The following is a 19,809-nucleotide window of genomic DNA, read 5'->3' on the forward strand; positions in this document are numbered from 1 at the left end:
AAGCATTCAGCAGGGTGTAACCTGAAAAAATTTATACACACTCCAAAAGTTGAGTGCAAAATAACTGTTGGTCCAAGATTGTGGTAATCTATTTACCCCCGCTCTATCCAAGTCTACCATTTGCGAGCAATTGTGTATTGTTTACAATTACCGTCGGTGAAATTCAAGTGTCTTGAGTGTGTGTGTTTGTATGAGCTTGTTTGCATGCATAAACCTGTGTGTATGTGTATGTGTGTACACACTACAACCTCAGCAGAGGGCAGGGCCCAGGTGGGCTGATCCAGAGGTTGAAGTTCTGCTGAGAAGGAAATGAGGATCTCAAGGACACTCGGCAGCTATGACTTTAAATTACAGCCTTTTCCAGATGAGCGACTGGACTCCAATCCAGTTTGTTCCACTGTAGTGAACAGCTATCCGTCTGCATCAAATATTCAAAGAATGGCCCCTGTATTCTGGAGAGATGACTATTTCAATCTTCCTTCCTCACACTAATCTGCGCTTTCTCATCATATTTTTTTTTTTTTGGTTTATGCTGTCAGCCTATCAACCTAAACCCTAGTTTCACAACATTATTTTACATACAGAATAACGATGAGTGAAACTAAGAAACACCCAGTAATCTTCACAGTACAAAAATGAAGACAGTCGATCATGGTGAGTTGTGTCTGATATCACACTGTTGCTCTCAGTCCTATAAATTACCCACGTTTCTCTCTGATCACCTGGACGAGCTGACAGGATGTGCCAGGGAGAATCCATCCACCGACAAGGCCTTGTTTCCTGCATGCTTTCTGAAGGACACGAGCTGTCCACTTAGCAGAGAGGGAAATTGAACATCTCTTTTTCATGGAGAAAATAGTGCCTGCGTTTGTGAGAGAGCATGAACGTTTTTGAAATGAGACAGGTGTGTGTGTGTGTGTGGTGCTACTTGGTGTGATTGTGATGCATTTATCTGAGAGCGGCGATGACAGACAACAGATCAGAGAAGCAGAGGCACGGTGACTAATGCCCGCATTGAGTGACTGACAGCACTGAACATATCACTGCTTCTGATCTCCTGCATCTTCAGTGATAAATCTCATCTGTCTCATCTCAAAAGTGGAAGCGCCGCTGAGTGCAGGATCTAAAAGTTGTAGTTTAAAATCAATACAGAAGAGCAGAGTGATTTTCTAGGTATACTGCTGTGCATTTTGTGCCCTACAGGCCTAATAGCTGCAGCGCACTAGAGGAAATGGCCTTCCTCTTGTCAATTAGCTGAACAACTGACATATCCTGACATTAAAGGCTGCATGAGTAGATGCATCTGGGTCCATGAATTTACCCCATTGAAATGTTGCTGACTTCTTAATATTTACTAACTCCTATGCTAATCTAATCATCATTTTGAGTTGCACAGTCTGGCAGGTTGAAACTTTGTGGACACTTTATCCCTATGACCGGCTTTTCCGACTCCTGCCACATAGTACGGCCCGGGAAGACCAGGAGTACTTCTAGCCTTGCACTCCTTCCACATGAATGACGTGACACTTCGACTTTTCAAGTGCTGTGTCTTTTCTGCTCCCTCTCTTTCGGATGACAGCTTGCTGTGGGATTTCTCCCGATCCCTCTCTTCAGTCCCTCCACACACAAATAATACATGTGCACAATCATATGTTAATGTGCAAGATGTCTGCCTTCACTGCATAGTCATCAAAGTGGGAGTAGCTGCTCTGAGCTGAAGGAAGTTAAGACGGGACAGCTGGATCCATCACAGCCCTGTCTATTTACTCAGAAAGAGAGAGAGAGAGAGAGAGAGAGAGAGATAGAGAGAGATGAAATGAGAGAAGGTGAGTGGAGGAAAAGACAAAGAAGGGCAAGAGAAAGCAGGGCGAGAGAGAGAGTGAGTCTAGGCACAGGAGGAAATAAGGGATGCAAATGCATTCAAGTCTACATTAGAAACCACACACACACAAGGTGGTGTTTTAATTAGCTGGTGTAATTATAGGTCAATACTTCTGTTTATCAGTCTGTTGGCTATGTTACCTGAAACATACTCTCTTCAGTTTCTAAAGTGCCATGGTTTTGGTGTGTTTTAAGTGGGTGTTGTGCACATGCATGAGGATGCACATGCACATGACGTGATACAGGTTCCTGCTAAATGATTCACACTATTCTACTGACTGACAAGTGTCAATAATGGGCCAAGATAGGCAGCCATGTGGCAGAGAAGATTAAGACTGCTTGCGAGTTGACATGAATGTAAACAATACATGTTTTGAACTTAAAATATAAAATCGGCTTTGCAAATGTTTCATGAGGAAGGAAATGCATTCAGCGCGTTTGTTAGACCTCAGGGAAACACACACTATGTGTTTAGGTGAGAAACACTGAATGCAAACAACCTGTTTGTTTACAATAAAACTCTACAGGATGCCTTTAAAGTTATAATCCTGATCACTGAGGATTTGAGATGGTTGAACTGGCAACACATATCGTAACTGCCGGTGCCAGATTTCTGCTTGAAATGACACTGCATCGACAGCTGTGGACAATAAACACAACAGTTTACAGTGTAGCCAAACCACGGTCTGAGAGGAATTGTTGCTTTAATTAATAAGACTAAAGACACATCACTCCCAATACATGCGGTGCTTCCTTTTACTTCCTTGTGAAAAATTTGAATTTTTAGTGGCAAACTCTTCTACTACCAATGAAAATATTTACTCTTTTGCTATGAAGAAAATCTTAATCTTTAAAAATCTTTACTTTTTCCACTGCATCTGTGTACATGTGACCTTGTCTTCTAAATATTACATTTATATACTAATTTGCACCGGCAATATGTTTTGAAAAAACATAATGCTGCTTTATTTTTCCTTACAGTACAATATACATTTGTTGAAACTACACCATGATCAGTTTTTTTATTGCTGGCATTTAGGCGACTCAAAGCACTTGGTTATGGTTAAAGAATGCACGTTGTCTTTCTCTTTACTCTTAAAAGCTTAACCAAAACCTATCCATGCTCAGGACACAGGATAAAGGATAAAGGATACAGGGCATGAAACCTGCTCTCCAATATGAAAGCCCTGTGTGATGTATTGCTAATAATCACCATGACCACCTCTCTACGACTTCTGAATGGTACAAGAAGTTGCATATTGTGGACAGAAAAAATGTTACCAATAAACATAATCCAGGCAGCAATTACAGCAGTTTCCTCCAGGACATGTAAGGCAGAATCATCCAGTAGGATATAAAGGTAAACCTTTTGGAAACAGGGGTTGGTACATGTAAGACCATGAACAGTAACATCATACATGTATGTGGTAATTATCTAGTAGACAGCTAAAGTAATTGTCAGTCTGTCTGTATCGCTATACAAGCTTTTCTGGTTTCGTGTGCGTGTATCTCTGTCCATTCTCCATGCAGTCTGTCTCTGTGAAGTCATGTCGGCCCTGTGTATTTAATGATACGAGGATTGCCTGTTTTAGACAGCAGCGACGCAGCAATTAGGGGCATAAATAAGAAGAAAGATAAACAAACATCAAGGGGGAGTCATGTGGTGGCAGAGCCTGAGAAAGCAGCTGGAAGCAGCAGTTAATGGGGCTTTATCTGTCTCTTTACTGTAGTCGACGCCTATGCCTCTATTCCTCTCCGGGGACACAGCTATCACTCCCTCTCTATTTTCTGTTTTGCACTCTCCTCCCACTGTATTTTTTACATTTGCTCCCAAATTCCATCTACTGTAGCCGTTCCAGTCCTCCGGTCTTTGCTTTTGTTCTTCCTCTCTGATTTCCCATTTTATCCTCCATCTCTCTTTATTTCCATCTTTCCCGTTCTGTCTATCTGTGTAGCTTTACCCCTTTAGCTCTTTTGCTAGAGCCCATTGCACCAGTGCTCACTGAGGACTGCATTGGTTAAATTGGGTTGTGGACATGTGTTTGAGAGGAGTGGTTGGTGGAGAAAAAAGGGGGGTGTAGACAATGTGGGGGGGCTGAGCAGTCAGTACAGCAGGGAGTAGGGCAGTTGTGTCAAAGCCCTGTCAGTCTGCCTGCCTCTCTGACTACGGCGGTGAGGCTTGGAGGAGGAGCAGGAGGAGGGTCCGCATTGACGTGCTCTAACCTGTGATGACAGACTGCATCGATGCGGCTCTGACCCAGCAGGAGTTCTCCCTCCTCTTCTACTCTGTGTTCGATCAGCCGTCACTGAGAGGGCCCACTTGGTACTCGCAACAGCTCCTTCCCTTGATACCACAAAACACACAACCGGCTACACAGATTGCCGGAGTAATAGTAGAGTGAGAGCCTAATGGGCAATGAGTGTCTGTGCTTTTGTCAAACAGAAAAAGACTTAACATCCAAACCAGGACTGACTGATGGTCCATATACATATGCTTGGGATGAATAAAATTAACCCTGCTTTCTACAATGTGCATTCATATAGGACTAATACTTTTTGTCCCAGTTATATTGTGTTGAACAACTTCATTGCTGCAGAAAAGCAATTTTTTCAAGTGAATGAATCTCTACATTTATATCCTGCACTACTGTGGACTGTGGACGGTAGAACGTGCAATGCGCAGGTGTTTGACAGCAGAGACCAGGGTTTGCATTCTGAGTCCTGCATGTGATTGGGTTTCTACAACAAAAGCACTTTGGTTAAGGTTGGAAAAAGATTATGGTATTGGTTAGATGTCAATAAACCGCTATGTCTAGTACTCCAAGTTACTGTGGACTTTTTAAAGCAAGAGTGTGATGTTTCCAGAAACTTAACCAAGTGCTGCATGTGCCTAAACATATCCATTAAAAAGTTTAATATTACTGTTGTTGCTTTTCATATGATCTTATACTGCAGGGTTGGATACTTTAGTGGAAAACAAAACGGTTGCAAATGAGTTGTATAGAAAATTAATTGGATTGGTAAACTAGCAGAAAAATGGACAGCAAATTACAATAGTCGAATAGCAAATTAACCTTACATTTGTGAAGTCTGTAATAAATGATTTTTGTTGGAAGTTTTGATTCAACTCGTGGTAAGTTCTGAGGTTGCACCTTTTTGTAGGTTCTTTGTATCTAGAGGCCACTCGAGAATGTGTTTTGCTTATTGTTACTTGAAGTGGATATTTGGCGTTCACCGTGCTGAAGGATGTAGAGCACTGCAAAAGTTGATACTTCTGATCCGTCCCAAATTCACTCAGTGCTGTATGTGCTGAGTGCGACATTAAACTGTGTTTTCATGTTCATCTGCTTGAGGCGGTTTCCCTGTGCTCACCTTAAATCTAAATTTAAGACGTGTGCGTTTGAGCATCATTTTGTGGCAACTAGTGGGAAAGTCTAAGTGTGCAACTCACACAAGTCGGATTTGGAAATGTGAAGCCTCCAGCACATTTAAACTCAGAATGGACTTTTTAGTGAAGTAGGCGACATCCTGTGTCTACTCGCTAAACTTTTCAGATGAAAAATACTTGCATATTCATAGAGTCTGGATTTTCAGTGAGGGAGAAGAAGTAGATGTATTTTTAAGTCGGCAATTGAACTTTTTTGTAGAAGAACTGTAACAGCTGCAAATTATAATTCAAAGCAGAGTATTTTTGTATTTCTTAAAACATGTCTGGAGGTGATCTTTAGTATGTTCATAAATTAAAATCAGATTGGTAGAGGGTAGCCTCATTATTTAAAAACAAAAAAAAAACAAAACAAAAAAACCATAGCTCTTCAACACAGTGTATCCTGAGCGACCAAGTGAGGAGTGGGAGTTGCATGAAGCTGGGATCATTGATCAGCAGCATGCCTTATTGGCTTCTGCTGAAGTCTTTATCACCACATCCCGTCCCACTTCCTCCCCCGCCTCGCCTCGTAAATTCAGAGCAGCTAATTGGACATGACTGCGTTTATGTTCCAGCTTCATAAATTTCTTTCTCTGAAGGGAGAGGATCGATTTTCCTCGAGTGCAGTCTCCCGTGGCAGGGGAGCGGCATGAGTCTCTTCAAACGTTCCCTCTCCTCCCCACACCACGGCACCTCACCTTTTTTTCTTTTCCTCTCTCTCCACCATCCATCCTCTCTCTAACACGTATGCTCCCTCTCTCTCGCTCTAGACTAAACCGGTAATCTATAACTGACCTCCCCTGCAATCATGTGGTGAGGAGGAATTACAATCTGCCTCTTTTCATAACCACAATATTTCTGTCACACACTTTGGTCACTCTCTCACATTAATAACAGAACTGATGACATTTTTTAAACAAATCACTCCACCCAGGCTCATCATCTGTCATGTCTAATTAAAGTTGTCGACAGCAAAAGACCATGAATGTTTTAGATACATTTCCTGCCTCACCCCCTTCTTCCACTCTTTTCCTCTCCCTTTATCTCTTTCTCATCTCTGTTTTCAGTCTTTTTTTGGGCATATCCCAAAAGTAAGAAAACACTCTACCGGAGCATCTAAGGGAGCCAGGGACAGGCCTGAGGGACTGTGTGTTTGGGGTGTCCCATTCTTTCTGGCACAGTACACACACACACACACACACACACACACACACACATATAAGTACATGCACTCGCTAAATATGCTCAATGTCAAGAGGTCACTCAATGTTTTGGAAAAAAAAAAGTGGAGTGAAATGTCCAGCAAAAAGAAATCTTAAATTATTCAAAGCACAGGAATGACCTTGACCGTCTTTGCAATCAACACCCTGTGTGTGTTTGTAGTGTGTGTGTGTGTGTGTATCTCTACTATGCAGTGCATGGGGATGTGTGACCTCCCTGGTGTGTATGTGGGATGATTCATTATATTAGCACAGTTTGCTCAGTTAAAAAGTGTGTCTTTTAGTTTGGGATCATGCACCAGATAGAGGGATGGATATAGAGATAGAAGAGAAAGAGTGAGCGAGACTCTGTGAGACTAAGCGTACGAGTAAATTATTTACACAGGATACAGTAAATGGCTATTGCGTGCTGCCTAGCTGGCGTTCAGACCTGAAGGCAGCCCTCTGATTGGTCAGGTTGGGTCATGTAAAGAGCAGCAGGCACAGTCAGGCCCACTTTGAGCTACCTGCTCTCTGAAGTATGTAGTGTATGCACAAAAAACTAAATAATGGAGCCTGGGCACATCCTGTTCTCCTGCCCAGACCTCAGAGGACTGTTCTCATGAGTGCAGCAGAGACGCTGTGTGTGTCTATGTGTGTGTGTGTGTATGTGTGTGTGTGTGTGTGTGTGTGTGTGAGAGAGCAAGCTATATATTGGAACAGTACAGGTGTGGGTCACTTGCCAGCTGTGTGAAATTTACTGTTTCTGCTGGCCTTTCAAACTGCAGCGGTAATTAAAATGCAGCTTTCAAAGGATTTTGTCACCCTGGCTGTTTCCAGTGATATTTTGTGTATGAGGATGAGACACAATTTGTAAATAACTTTATTGTTAACTTAAATAGTGACATGATATGGTATCAGTGATATGGCTTCCTGTCTATTTGGAGTAGATCATCTGGCTTGTTAAGATTTGGTCCCTTCACTGATTATGTCACTCAATCAGCTGCAAGTAAGTAGAGTATTTTTATTTAGGTGCCCCTGTTTAGTCTGGCTTAATTTACATTGTATTTGAGTTATCTTAAATCATTCTCTTTCTACATCTGCGGACTGTGACAATATATGCACATTTCCAGCTTCTACAGACATGTACGTCACAGCACTATGGACACTGGAGATATGTGGGCATGCATGGACTACTCTGGCAACCTAGTTTTTTGGCCTGTGTGTACTTGTCTTGTGTGTTTTTGCATATTCTTTTTCTAAAAGTTCAAAATAAAATAAAAACAAACTGCATACACTAGACCCAAGAGTGCATAAGGCCATGTTCACACCACTTTTAGCACTGTGTGGAAAGCACAGCAATGGTTCTTTCAGTGGCGAAATAAATAAATAAATACTTGTTATTTCTTGAGATTAGACCTTGAGATTGTTGCAGCAAAAACTAATTGCAGCCATAATAACTTTCCAGAGATGTAAGATTCAGGCTCATTGTATCGTAAACAGCTGTGCATTGTTTTACATGTAATAACACTTCAAACTTACAGATATGTTACTTTAACTTCGTGGTTGGTATTTTACCATCTAACTGGTGCATGAATCAACACACTGCCACCAGTGCTCCTTGCATTTTCTTTTTAAAGGCTTCTTTCATTAGCCATTCAGATGTTATTGTCATAAATGTCAAGGCCAATTATAATTCATTTTTGATATGGATTCAAATATATGATACCTTTTTTCAGCACAACACTTTATGTATCAACAAACAGCTGCCAGTGACTCAATCACTCGATCACTTAATATATATCATTCAAAGGTTGTGAAATTCTTCTTCTACTGGTTTAAAACGGAGAGTAAACCGACTATAGCAGACTAAGCTATATATTTGCATGCAAAATGTTTTTTTAAATTTGTGTTTTTTCTCTTTTGACGACTTTGTCACTTTTATTGCCTGGCAGCTGCTTCATATTGGCCAAATCTGAATAAAAAAAAAAACATCAACGTTTTCTTTTTCTTTGTGGAAAAAATACAAAAAAAAAATTTAATTTCATAATTAATAACCTATAATATCATATGCTGAATGTTCTCACCCTTGAATAGATGCACTCTCAAAAGTCACTGACCACTGTGATGGGTGAACCTTATTAATTCATCCACACAGACATATTTTACTGGCATTTGGCACTTGGCGGGTGGTAATTTAAGACTCCGCATGCCAGCATTGTAATATTCATGCAGCATGATGCAGCATGAAGCATTCAGAATAGCTGACACAGTTCTTACTGAGGCAGCCATGTCACTTCATCTTAAGGCTTCTTCCGAGTAAAGAGTGTCCGGCCTTGCTCCATCCAGGCCTGATTGCCCTGAGATCACTGTGTAACTGTGCTGGATATTAGAGTTTAACCTCCCTGCAGAGTCCTTACTGCTGCTGAATATGTTTTAATGAACACTACAGCGAAGACACCTGGGGAGAGAGGAAATTGGGTGAGAGTTGGAGGGGGTGGGGGTGTGGGTGGATACGTCCTCTTATTTAAGATATGAAAGATGAAGAAGAAGTAAAGGAGGAATGGGATGCAAAGGGAGGAATGAAAAAGTGATGAAGAGACAGAAACTCTGGGACGACATGGGGTTTGGTGGAAGGTTCTTCCTGTTGTTTGGCCCCCCCACAGAGTCTTCAGACCCCCGGGGTGATATGGATCTCTCTAGGATCTTTACGTCTGTTGTGTGTATATATCAGAATGAAAAACTTTGGAGTGGAGAACAGAATACACTCTGTACATCTGTAGCTTCTCCCTGAGACAATATGCCCGCCATATGAACTTCAGAGACACAACACACTTTTGAACCTCTGATGTGTGAAGGCATTTTATTATAAATCAGCACGCAAACACATTTGCAAACCCACACCCGCAGGCCTTCACCCATCTTCACCCATGCACCTAATTTTCCACACAACCACCATTACTTTACAAACTTGTTTCCATTTTCTTAGTTTAAATTATAAAGTAATCTGGAAAAAGTCTCCTAAAAGTCACCAAAACTTACACAAACACACACACACACACACGCACGCACGCACGGACGCACACAAAGACATGCACTCATGCTAACACAAAACACACATTGGTGTACAACTGTAATGTGCGTTGCTGTATACCCATGTGTGTGTATTAGCGTCTAATTCCGGTGAGAGTGTGAAGGGGAGGATGCCTGGGGAAGAGGAGCTGAGCTGGGATCAGCCAGAGGACAGGGGTTAATATAATTATCCTGCTAAAACCTTGAGACTGAGAGAACATCATTAGTCATAGCGAGAAGAGAGCTACCCCACCCCTGGGCCAGAGGAGGAGAAAGGGGAAGGGGGAGAGGAGGGCTTCAAAACGCACCAGTGCACTTAGCAAGACAATTAGTTCAAGGACTCAAACTTGAGGGTCTTTGTGTTTACCAGTGCTCTGAGCTGTAGCAGAAACTGCTTCGCTTATTCAGTAATTATGATATTTTGCTTAATAATCTATATATAAATGAATTACTTGTGGTGAAATGGTTTAGAAATTAGATTCTAGGTTAGATTAGATCTGACCTGAACACATAATGATTCTCTTGTGTAGCAAATGCCCAGCATTATTTTGCAATTAATGGAACAACCTCGGGTTTGTTCAGACTTAATAAGGAGCTGTAGTTATTGAAGGACCCCATACTTTTTTATTAACTGTGAATATGTTTATTGTCCAGCAAATTAATTGCTGGACAATAAAGCAAAGGTCTTCAAACATGTGTCACTGAGGGCCAAGTGCAGGACTCATCCAAACACTAGTGCTGGCCAATCACACCATACTTTGGCAATTCACTTCAGTTAAAATGCATGATGATTGTGGGGAAAACTTTATGCAAACTTTGCACTGGTGACTTTGTCCAACCACATCAGAAATCAAATTTAAACTAATCAGCTATAAATTTGTTTATAGTTGTTGGAAGATGGAGTGAAAAGCCGACTGTCAGAGAAAGGTGAGACTTCATATCGTTACAGTTCACATGAAAAGTGACTGAAATACACAGTAGTTGTGTCAAGACTGAAAAAAGAGAGCTAGAGAGGGAAATTCAAACCCAGGCTCCTTTCTCTCCTCCACGCAGCTGGGCAATCACGGCACAAGGTCTTTGTGAATATCAGATTGTTGGTTTCAAAGAGTTATATAACCCCTCCCCTCCCAAATCTAATGTTACAAATGGTGTGGGTGGAGGAGGTGTCCGAAGCTGACATATACTGGCTGCTTAAGGCCCAAAGTGATGCCTTGAAGTTGTTTTATTTGTCTGTCATTGCAAGAGTTTAGTATCGTGTAAGACTGATGGTAAGCAGCAAATTGTCACAATTTTTTTGCTGGAAAAATAGCTGAAAGCACCAGAACAAGCGAATGAATGGATCTTGAGTTTAGATTGTTTCGTCAATTACCATGCATCGCAGTCTGTTATCAAGTCTCAAGTCACTTATAATGATCAAATATTGTCCTTCATTTTTGTGATTCATTGTTGTTCACGAACTACATGTTAATTATTCATTAATTATCACTTCCTGATTTGCTCCTTACTTGCTCAGTAGTACAGCTCAAGATTTGATTCAAAAGTCTCTCCAGTATAATCAGTGATCACCATGACATCAGGACAGCTCCTGTTCTGTTGGACTGAAAACTTGCAGACTCTCGTCCCTCCACGGCCCATTTTGGGACAATGCTGCGGTAAAAGTCTCCAACATCAAAAACTGTCTGATCGCAGTATGAGACAGTGTGTTTCTAATTGTCAAACACATGGGCTTATTTTCTGTCTCTTGTGTTCAGACACCAGTTGATGAGTTGTTTATCTGTCCCCATCTACATGCTAGTAATGACAGCGCCAGTCCCGCCGTAAAGGCGCGGTGTGTTTTTGAACACACCATGCCTGTAATAATGCTATGCTAATTGATGTGGCTGACTGAGAACAAACCATCTTTCCAAGGACACCCTCCCTCTACCTCATGTTCTCCCACTTACAATTCCCAGCATGCTTTTCAGCTTTAAAGCACGCTTGCGGTATCAAGAGATTCCCCTCTCACCAGATGCTGGGTAAGGCACAGTGCAGGCGCTAGTAGGGAGAATTCTTTATTGTATTTGTGAATTTAAAAGGATATTTATGGGATGAGTAAGAGGCGGGGTGGGAAGGTGCAGGAAGAAAAGAAAAATCTATTGAAGAGGGTGGGGATGGAAAAAAAGACGTTCATCTGTGAAACAAAAGATGGGGAATGAAAGGAAAACAGGCGAAATCGCTGACTTTAACTTTCTTCCCTTCTGAGGGGAAATAAACTGTGATTATCAAATCAGTTACAACCGTTGTGTCATAAATCATCGCATATGAGAGGAACAATGACACATTCCTCATTGCGGTCCCTCAGCTTTCTGCATGCCCTTCTTTTCTGGGGAGTGCTCATGAATGATTTAAAAAGTGATCTGTTTCCGAGCCTCAGCTGCCTCTGAGGGAGATAACTCGGAGAGGAGGAGTCTGAACGGGGTGGGAGGGACCACGCATGAAGGTTTCCTGTCTTTGATGACAACACATGAGCAACTGCTTCCATGTTTTCCTCATCACACATCAATCATGGATTGTATATTTCATTCATGAGGGGAAAAAGGAGGCAGTGTTCAAGTGCAAAGCAGTTTTCCTCATGAAACAGAATAGACGAGGAAGTTTTCAACCGTGGGTAGAAAATATGGAGAATACGTGGGGAGACTGTGTTACTCTGCTCTGCGGTGGCCATGTGAACTGGAGAATAATATTTACAGAGCATCACACCTCACATCATTCATCACAAAATCACACACCCCAGCTAGTCCCATGAAACTAGGAGTTAATCCATCATCTGCCTCCCTCTTTTCTTTCTCTCCCTCTCCCCCTGATCCAGGCTTATACCTCCCATCCTCTCACCTTCACTCTGCAAAAGGACACGAAAGAAAACTTTGTTGTAATTCAAAAATAGTGGTGACAGCTCCCAAAGTCAAAGTCACCCTACGTGGATAATCAAGACACAAAAAGACTGGAGGCTCCAAAATGGGAGCAGAGGAGAAGCATCTGTTCTTCCTTGTAAGATGGACACGCCTCGAGGCCACAGAGACTTTTCACTAACTGCCCTGCCCACTACAACTACAAACCTTTGTCACAGTCGGATTTAGCCAATGTAAGCCATTCAGGGTCTAATTAGTCCGTCCCCCAGGAGGCAGTGTGACTGCAAGTACAGATCAGGGTTATTGAAGGTTTGCGATTTCCACGTTTTAATGAGTATGTTTCGATTACAGTTTAATTCGTTTTTTTTTTTTTGCATAAATGAGTTTAGTTTTATGTATCAGCTGTTGCAGTATGATTTTTTCTCCTTTCCTGTTCTGTTAAAATACTACTCCGTCGCACTTTGTTTCATTGTCAGAGTCACAATGGACAATTAAAAAAAAAAAAAAAAAAAAAATTTTAAGGGTCAAAATCAATGCAGCAGAACCAATGATATCATCTTTTTTATTACAAGCATTCCTCTTCCTTGTCAAAAACTGGCACCTACAATACCCACAATGCACCTGTAAGCGGGGATTTAAGAGTGAAAACTGCATTGGTGGGGGTGTGTTGTTTACGGTCCTGGTGAGACAATGAAATACGATCCAGGAAGTCCAGGTGGAGTAATAGATTAATGTGTTTAAAGGCTTAACAAACGCCACAACACTGCACAACAACAACCAGTTTGTGATACTCACAGACAAGAGTTTACAACTCTGGAAAGTTATCAATGTGTAATATCAGGGGAGTTCCCCTCTAACAATTTGTTTTGCATTTACTTACTTTACTTAAGTTTCTATTTTATTTTTTTTCTAAATATTTGCGAAAATGTCATAGTTGCCTGCTCGGTTTGGTTTAAAGTTTTTATAAGTATGACCCTAAAGTTTTAACCCATTTACACTTTGCATTAACATCAGTATCTGAACATCCTATCTGTATGGGGAAAAACACATGAATGCAAAGTGTAAATATTGCGTATTGTGATCAGTATCAGGATCAGTAATGGGGCTTGAGGCTTTCAGACATCCAGAACCATTGTAATTTTTTTGGTCACTTCAGTGTCACATTCTCAAAATCAGATTTCCGAGTTTTCAGGCTTACATTATTCTCTGATTTCTAAATAGTGTGCACACACAAGTGCCACAAAGTACACATAACCAGTTTTATGAGAGAGAAATGCTGATGATAGATGTATATAGGTAAAGGATCACATGAAATAAAATTCTCTAATAAAATAACACTTTACACGCACAACTAAAAAACTGTAAAACTATCCCACTGAAATATTTTCTTGGATTTTAGCATGTGTTTGTTCTTTAAAAAAAATATCAAGTGATCTTTTGAAAAGTTTGAGAGAATTAATATTCATATTCACTACAGTTGCATATTTTGTGTAGCAGAAATATTGCCATTTGATGGAAAATTACAAAGAGCTTCTGCTGCTCCGGCTGTCATGATATAACCACAAACAGACCACCTACAGAAACATGAAAGAAGTCATAAAAACTGCATCGACCCTCCTATCTCTACTCTCTGCAACATGCTAATAAACACCAGGAATGTTTTCAGTTCCAGTCTGTTCCAGTCTGTGAGGAGACGGAGAGCTTAAAACTCTCAGCACATTAGCTCTGTCAGCAGGGGGGCCAGGATGGCACTGAGAGAAACACAGACACACAGCGGATAAATGAGTCAAGCGGGCATGAAACAACACGACCATGTAAAAACCCTCTGAATATCATTAGCATTCATATGGCTTATTTTCTGCCAGGTCTGCTCTTAACTAATTTTCACCACTGCAAAATAATTAGTTGTTGGTAAGGGATAGGGTCTTTAGACAAGAATGGGCCTATAAAATGTAATTAGAAGTTAGAGCTTACGAAACTAAATCACTATATTGTTTTCTACTGATAGCAGCAGTGGTAGTAGTAGTAGTGGTGGGTATTCATATAAGGATGTGGGGATGACAATGTCCCAGAGGATGAACCATAATTTTTGACTTTTGTTATTTTGAGTCAAGTCATCAACTGTTGGGTGGATTATTATGAAATTTGTTATAGATTTCCACGTTACCCTCAGGATGATTTGAAATCACTTTGCTGATTCCTTAAATTTAGGAGCAGTGTGTAGGAATTAGAAACATGGCGGTGCAACATGGTTGGCGTAGATACGATGTGGATATGAAGGGCTCATTCTAAGCTAACGAAAACACAACAACTATTAGTTTCAGGTGATTACAAAATGAAAACATAATAATGAATATATTTCATTTATGCCAATAGTTCCCCCTAAACCCCCAATGTAAGCATTGTCTTTGTGAGCATGTTAGCAAGCTGAGGATAGCATTTAACACAAAGCACCACTGTGCGTAAGTCTAGCCTCACAGAACTGCTAGCATGTCTGTAGACTCTTGTTAGTATTTATTTAATTTACAAACTAGATTGTAAATTAGTAAAATAGCAGCACTATCATCAAATAAATTCTCTCCAACATCAGCATGGAAATTGTTCTTTACAAACCCTATAACTTTGCTGCTGCCTGGATCATTCTATATAATTTTAAAATTTTTGGTTTAATAGGAAAACAATATTTTGACAGTTGTACCTTCACCATTCTGTAGTTTGCAGAATCCAATTAGGAAAAACTGATTTTCAAAAAAGTCAGCACTTACATTACAGTACTGATTTCCTCAAATGCCAGTAATGGGTTAATTTTTTAAATGACAGTACTGAAATGTTGTACATGTGTTCAACCTTTTTCCTCACCCCTTGCTCGGCTTACTGACATAGGGGAATAAGAGACACTCAGGCTGCATACTTGGCTTCTCTTAAATGCCATTCTTCCCCCATCAGCCAATCAAATCAAATTGAGAAGTCTGGGAGAAGAGGACCTGATGCTGCAGCGATTACCAGCGAGGAGAGAAAAACGATGCAGACTTCGTCTATCTCCTCATCCTGCTCCATCTCCTTCCCTCCATCTTGGCCCTAATCCACTTAGTTGGCTCTTCCCGAGCTTACAGCCTTTCCTTTATTCCATTATAAAGACCCACCGTACGACCTGCTGCTTATTTCATTAAAAAGGCCCAATCCATGACCCCAAGTCTAATCCATAATGGAGACTACAGGCTAGCCATGGCCCACTATAGTCCACGCCACCGTCCAGCAGGGTGCCTGACAGATGGGACAGAGGGAACAGGGATGATGATAGGGGTCCAATGAATGAGGGAGAATTTGAGAGCTCCGCTTATGAGTGAAGCTTCCTGGTGAATATGATTTCACTGATGTAAATGATGATAGAGTTGAGGCTTTGCTACTCTATCTTTGATGGTTGGAGATGGCTTTCACATGGCCCATCAGTGATATGGAAATGGCCACATCTAAGGGTTGAATATAGCCTGTAAAATGAGCAGAAAGCCCGAGGCTTTCAAAACCCAAAACACCTCGACTTCGAGTGTATATTGTAATCAGTACTGTAGCTCATTACAGTTAACCTTGGGAGAACTTTGCAAAGCAAACTGAGTGATGCTGAATCATATGATAATATTTATTGACTTTGTCCAATTTGACTTTGCCTCCAATCCCCCTGCTTGACCTTCTCTCTTCTCTGCCCACCTCTGGCTGCCCTCTACCCTAAATGCCCTCTCACAACAAAGATCCAGTTTGCTGAGTGTTTTCATCGCGTCCACAAATCTAAATTTACAACCTGCCTCCTGTCAAACCTAGCTTCCCTGTGTTTGCACTTAATGGCCTATCAGGTTGCGTATTTATTGATAAAGCAGCACTATTTAGCTCTGAGTACCTGGCTTCCCGCATACCTGCGCCAGCTCTTTAGAGCCCGGCCAGTCATTCTGACAATGCAGCGTCAGTTAAGAGACACATCCCATAGAGATAACATCTTACACTGGTTGATGGGAAAAGGGCTTGTTTTGCAGTCTCTGTCCAGGGCTCAGCTCATGTCATTAAGAACAGTTAACTAATAATAATTACTTTTAACTGGGTTCAGCCGGAGAGCCGCAGCCAGAGGCTTGGGGACATACGATACGGGCAGGAAGTGGCTACAACCCTCTCTCCATCGATAACACCAGCATATCTCATTACCGTGGCGACCTGCGGTACACTGCCACTCGGTCTTGATCATATAAAACCCATTTCAGTGTGCCGTCCCTGCCGGAGCACCAGCAGACTGGAATATTCATTATTCAAATTTTAAGCATTGGAAATCCCAATATGTTACTAAGGCCAGATGAGATGAGATGAAATAGCTTAGCCTTTTGTCCAGGGAACACTGACTAATCGTCTCGCTCCCCAAAATCAATTTCCCAGCCGTAAGCATCACACTCCTGATTGTACTGTACTGTTGAGGACCCCCCATCACTATCACCTAATACTCTTTCTGGCTGCCCAGAATAACTTATTGATTAGTGATTATGTTACGGGAGGTGAGGGTGGCCGGGGCGGAAGACGGACTGGCCTCAGTCATCTCCACAGAGCTAAATTTGGGTCCTCTGTTACCAGATCCAGCACATACTGACACTATCACCAGCTGCCACCAGTCATCAGCCACCAGCCCTGCTCTCAGGATGAAGAGAGAAATTAAGAATGATTTCTGGAAGTATAAATATGAGGATCATTTTATTAAGGGCTTATGGTGTCAGGGGTGTTTGAAGCAAAGCGGCACAGCAGGGATTTCATGTCAGATCATAAATTCTTATATTTGGTGCACTTGTGAACTACTAAATAAAGAAATAAGCACAAATATTTCAAAAACAGGAGATGGATGATTATTAAAATTTCAGGGTTTGATGGAGGTTCTGGTTTGGCAATGGACTGTTTCACCCCCAAGGTATTGGGCTGAGCTCTCCCTCTCTCTCTAATTCTGTGCTGAGCCTGAAATGTGGCTGTGATCAATACCTGCAGGCCCTTTCCCCTGTGCCAGAGGGTTGTTTGTGTGTGTGCGTGTGTGTGTGCTGTGTCAGCATCCACTCAGGAACTCCATCAAACACCCCCCATACCCTGACTCCACACACACAGACACACACACATATACAAGACGCCCACATCGGCCGACGCTTCGCTCAAACAGTTGCTCATTTTCACTTTCCCCTTCTCATCCACCACCCCTATCTCACACACATAGAGACACACACACACACTCAAATTTACGCCTCCTTCCTCCTATTCCAGGCCATCCCAACAAGGATGTTAAATACCATTCAAATGTCAGCCTGCTGTATTGATTGGAATAATAATTCTGAAAGGTAGGAGAGATGGCTTGTTGATGCTAAGCAGGCGCGTGACGGCCTGAGCATCCTTCACTGTCACAAAGTTGCCATGTAAGGGTTCCCGGCTCCTCTAGCAGAATGTGGATGGTGGTTTACGTTAGACCACCGAGGCCGTATGTTTCTGTCATTAATCATTGTCCTCACAGGCCAGTGACAGACAGACCGGGATCCATGCTGAGAGAGGTAGAGGGTCATTTTAAATGCCCTCAGATCACAGTGGTTATGTATGTGTGTGTGTGTGTGTGTATGTGTCTGTGCATGAATGTTGGACCAGAGGGTATGTTCATCACCAGGTGGTTTTCATTTGTCTGTCATGTTTAAATGTAAGGAAAGACATAATTGATATTCAACCATATGGAGGTCATATAATTAAAATTATAATCTGATAAACTGATTTGTTTTAACTGGAGCCATGATAACAGACTAAATATTATTGTGGAACATTCCATATATATTAATCAGTGGTTTTAATCATTTGAATTCAATCAATCCCCAACTTCTGTATGATTCATGTCAATAATTCTTGTTAGTACTTACCCTTATCTAGCCGATCAAATTATTGCTATTTCTGGTTCTTAAATAGTCCCTGGGAAAATCTTTTTTCCTCATTTCCATGAGGATTTATTCACATGTACTGAAACTCAAGAGTGATGTTTGGTCCTGGGAGAGTGTAGAAGATGCAAGAGTAAACAAAGGATGATTTTATCAAAATGTTATTGTCATATAACTGAATAATATAGCTCCCATTTCCTAATTTCATAGTTTCATAGTCTCATAGTTTCACATTGGTCCAACATTCCTCTTATATGCTGCTCAGTATAGATCCAATGTTTTTAATGGTAATTATTTTGAAAATTTATTTTATATTATTCTGCAGTTCTGTTTTCTTAGAGGTGAATTCTGGTTTTATATTAAAAAGCGTGAACATGTGTGAAGACATTAAGTACTAAAAGTGTGTCCCTAGTCAAGTCAACATGGACCCTCACCTGGCAGGTACCTCGATGTTTGAGATGGCATAGAAGTACTTGAGCAGGTTATCTCTCTGGACATAGGTGCCTCCGAGGGCCGGCCTGAGAAGCCTCAACCTAAGGTTGGTGAAGGTGAAGAAGTCCCTCAATCCCTTCATACTTTCCATGCGAGTGTACAGACTGTCCATGTTCTGTAGTCGCGGTCCGGCAAACACAGCAAAGCGCGCCCGCACCTCAAACTTCACATTCTTGTCATTCTTGGAACCGACCCAGCGCGAGTACTGCTCAGTGCAGATGACCCGTGTGATGTTGGCGGGCGAAAGGTCACGCACTTGTTTGGGTGGCATGTTGAAGGCGTCCAGGCAGTCGTCAGCATAGAACTGGTAGGGCTGCCAGGAGCGCCCGTGGTCCATGGACTTATCCAGTACCATGATAGTAGGACGGCCATACTCAAAGGTGATCAGGATGTCGTCTGTGAGCTCCAGACTCTTGTTCCAAGACATACTGATGTTGGCCAGCAAGGGCTCTGGGTGACGTCTCCATGTGACTGTCTGCCAGTAGGTGATAAGGCCGTTGCGTTCACGGTCCTGCATCAGCTGAGGAGGGTGGGCCAAGTCTGGGTTAGAGGCATCACACTCGTCACTGCACAGGTATGGGTTCTCCTGAAAGAGAGATTAAGACAGAGCCGTAAGACATCAGTCTGGGTTGGAGAATAAAACTAATGAAAAAAGCCTATAGATCATAATCTCTCTATATCTGAATGTATATCCTTTAAAATAAGAAACCCATAATCAGCATATATCTAAATAAGTCAGGGACAGTTTACCTTCTACGGGGCCATGGAGCAAAGTTAAGCTATGGGTCTCATCTCCCAGGTTGCCCCCTACTCTTTGTGCATTTTATTTGTGTTCTGTTGCCTTTAAGTACCCATCAGACACAGAGCACACAGCAGACTACCTAAGGCAGTTTCATTATACTGTAGCCTAGAGCTCTAGAAAC

At 41.7% G+C, this 19,809-nt stretch overlaps 1 protein-coding gene across 1 annotated transcript in view; it reads right to left on the reverse strand.

The window, feature by feature from the left end:
- ntng2b (netrin g2b) overlaps window positions 1–19,809 on the reverse strand; it is a 64,895-nt gene that overhangs the window by 30,712 nt on the left and 14,374 nt on the right. Inside the window, exon 3 of the mRNA XM_023423946.2 lies at window positions 18,829–19,472. Coding sequence (XP_023279714.1) covers window positions 18,829–19,472 — 644 coding nt within the window. The remainder of the gene's footprint in view (window positions 1–18,828; window positions 19,473–19,809) is intronic.

The sequence above is a fragment of the Seriola lalandi genome, unplaced genomic scaffold, assembly GCF_002814215.2.
Source record: "Seriola lalandi dorsalis isolate HSWRI2012SDOR001 ecotype SW California unplaced genomic scaffold, Sedor1 jcf7180002054695, whole genome shotgun sequence".
NCBI lineage: Eukaryota > Metazoa > Chordata > Actinopteri > Carangiformes > Carangidae > Seriola > Seriola lalandi.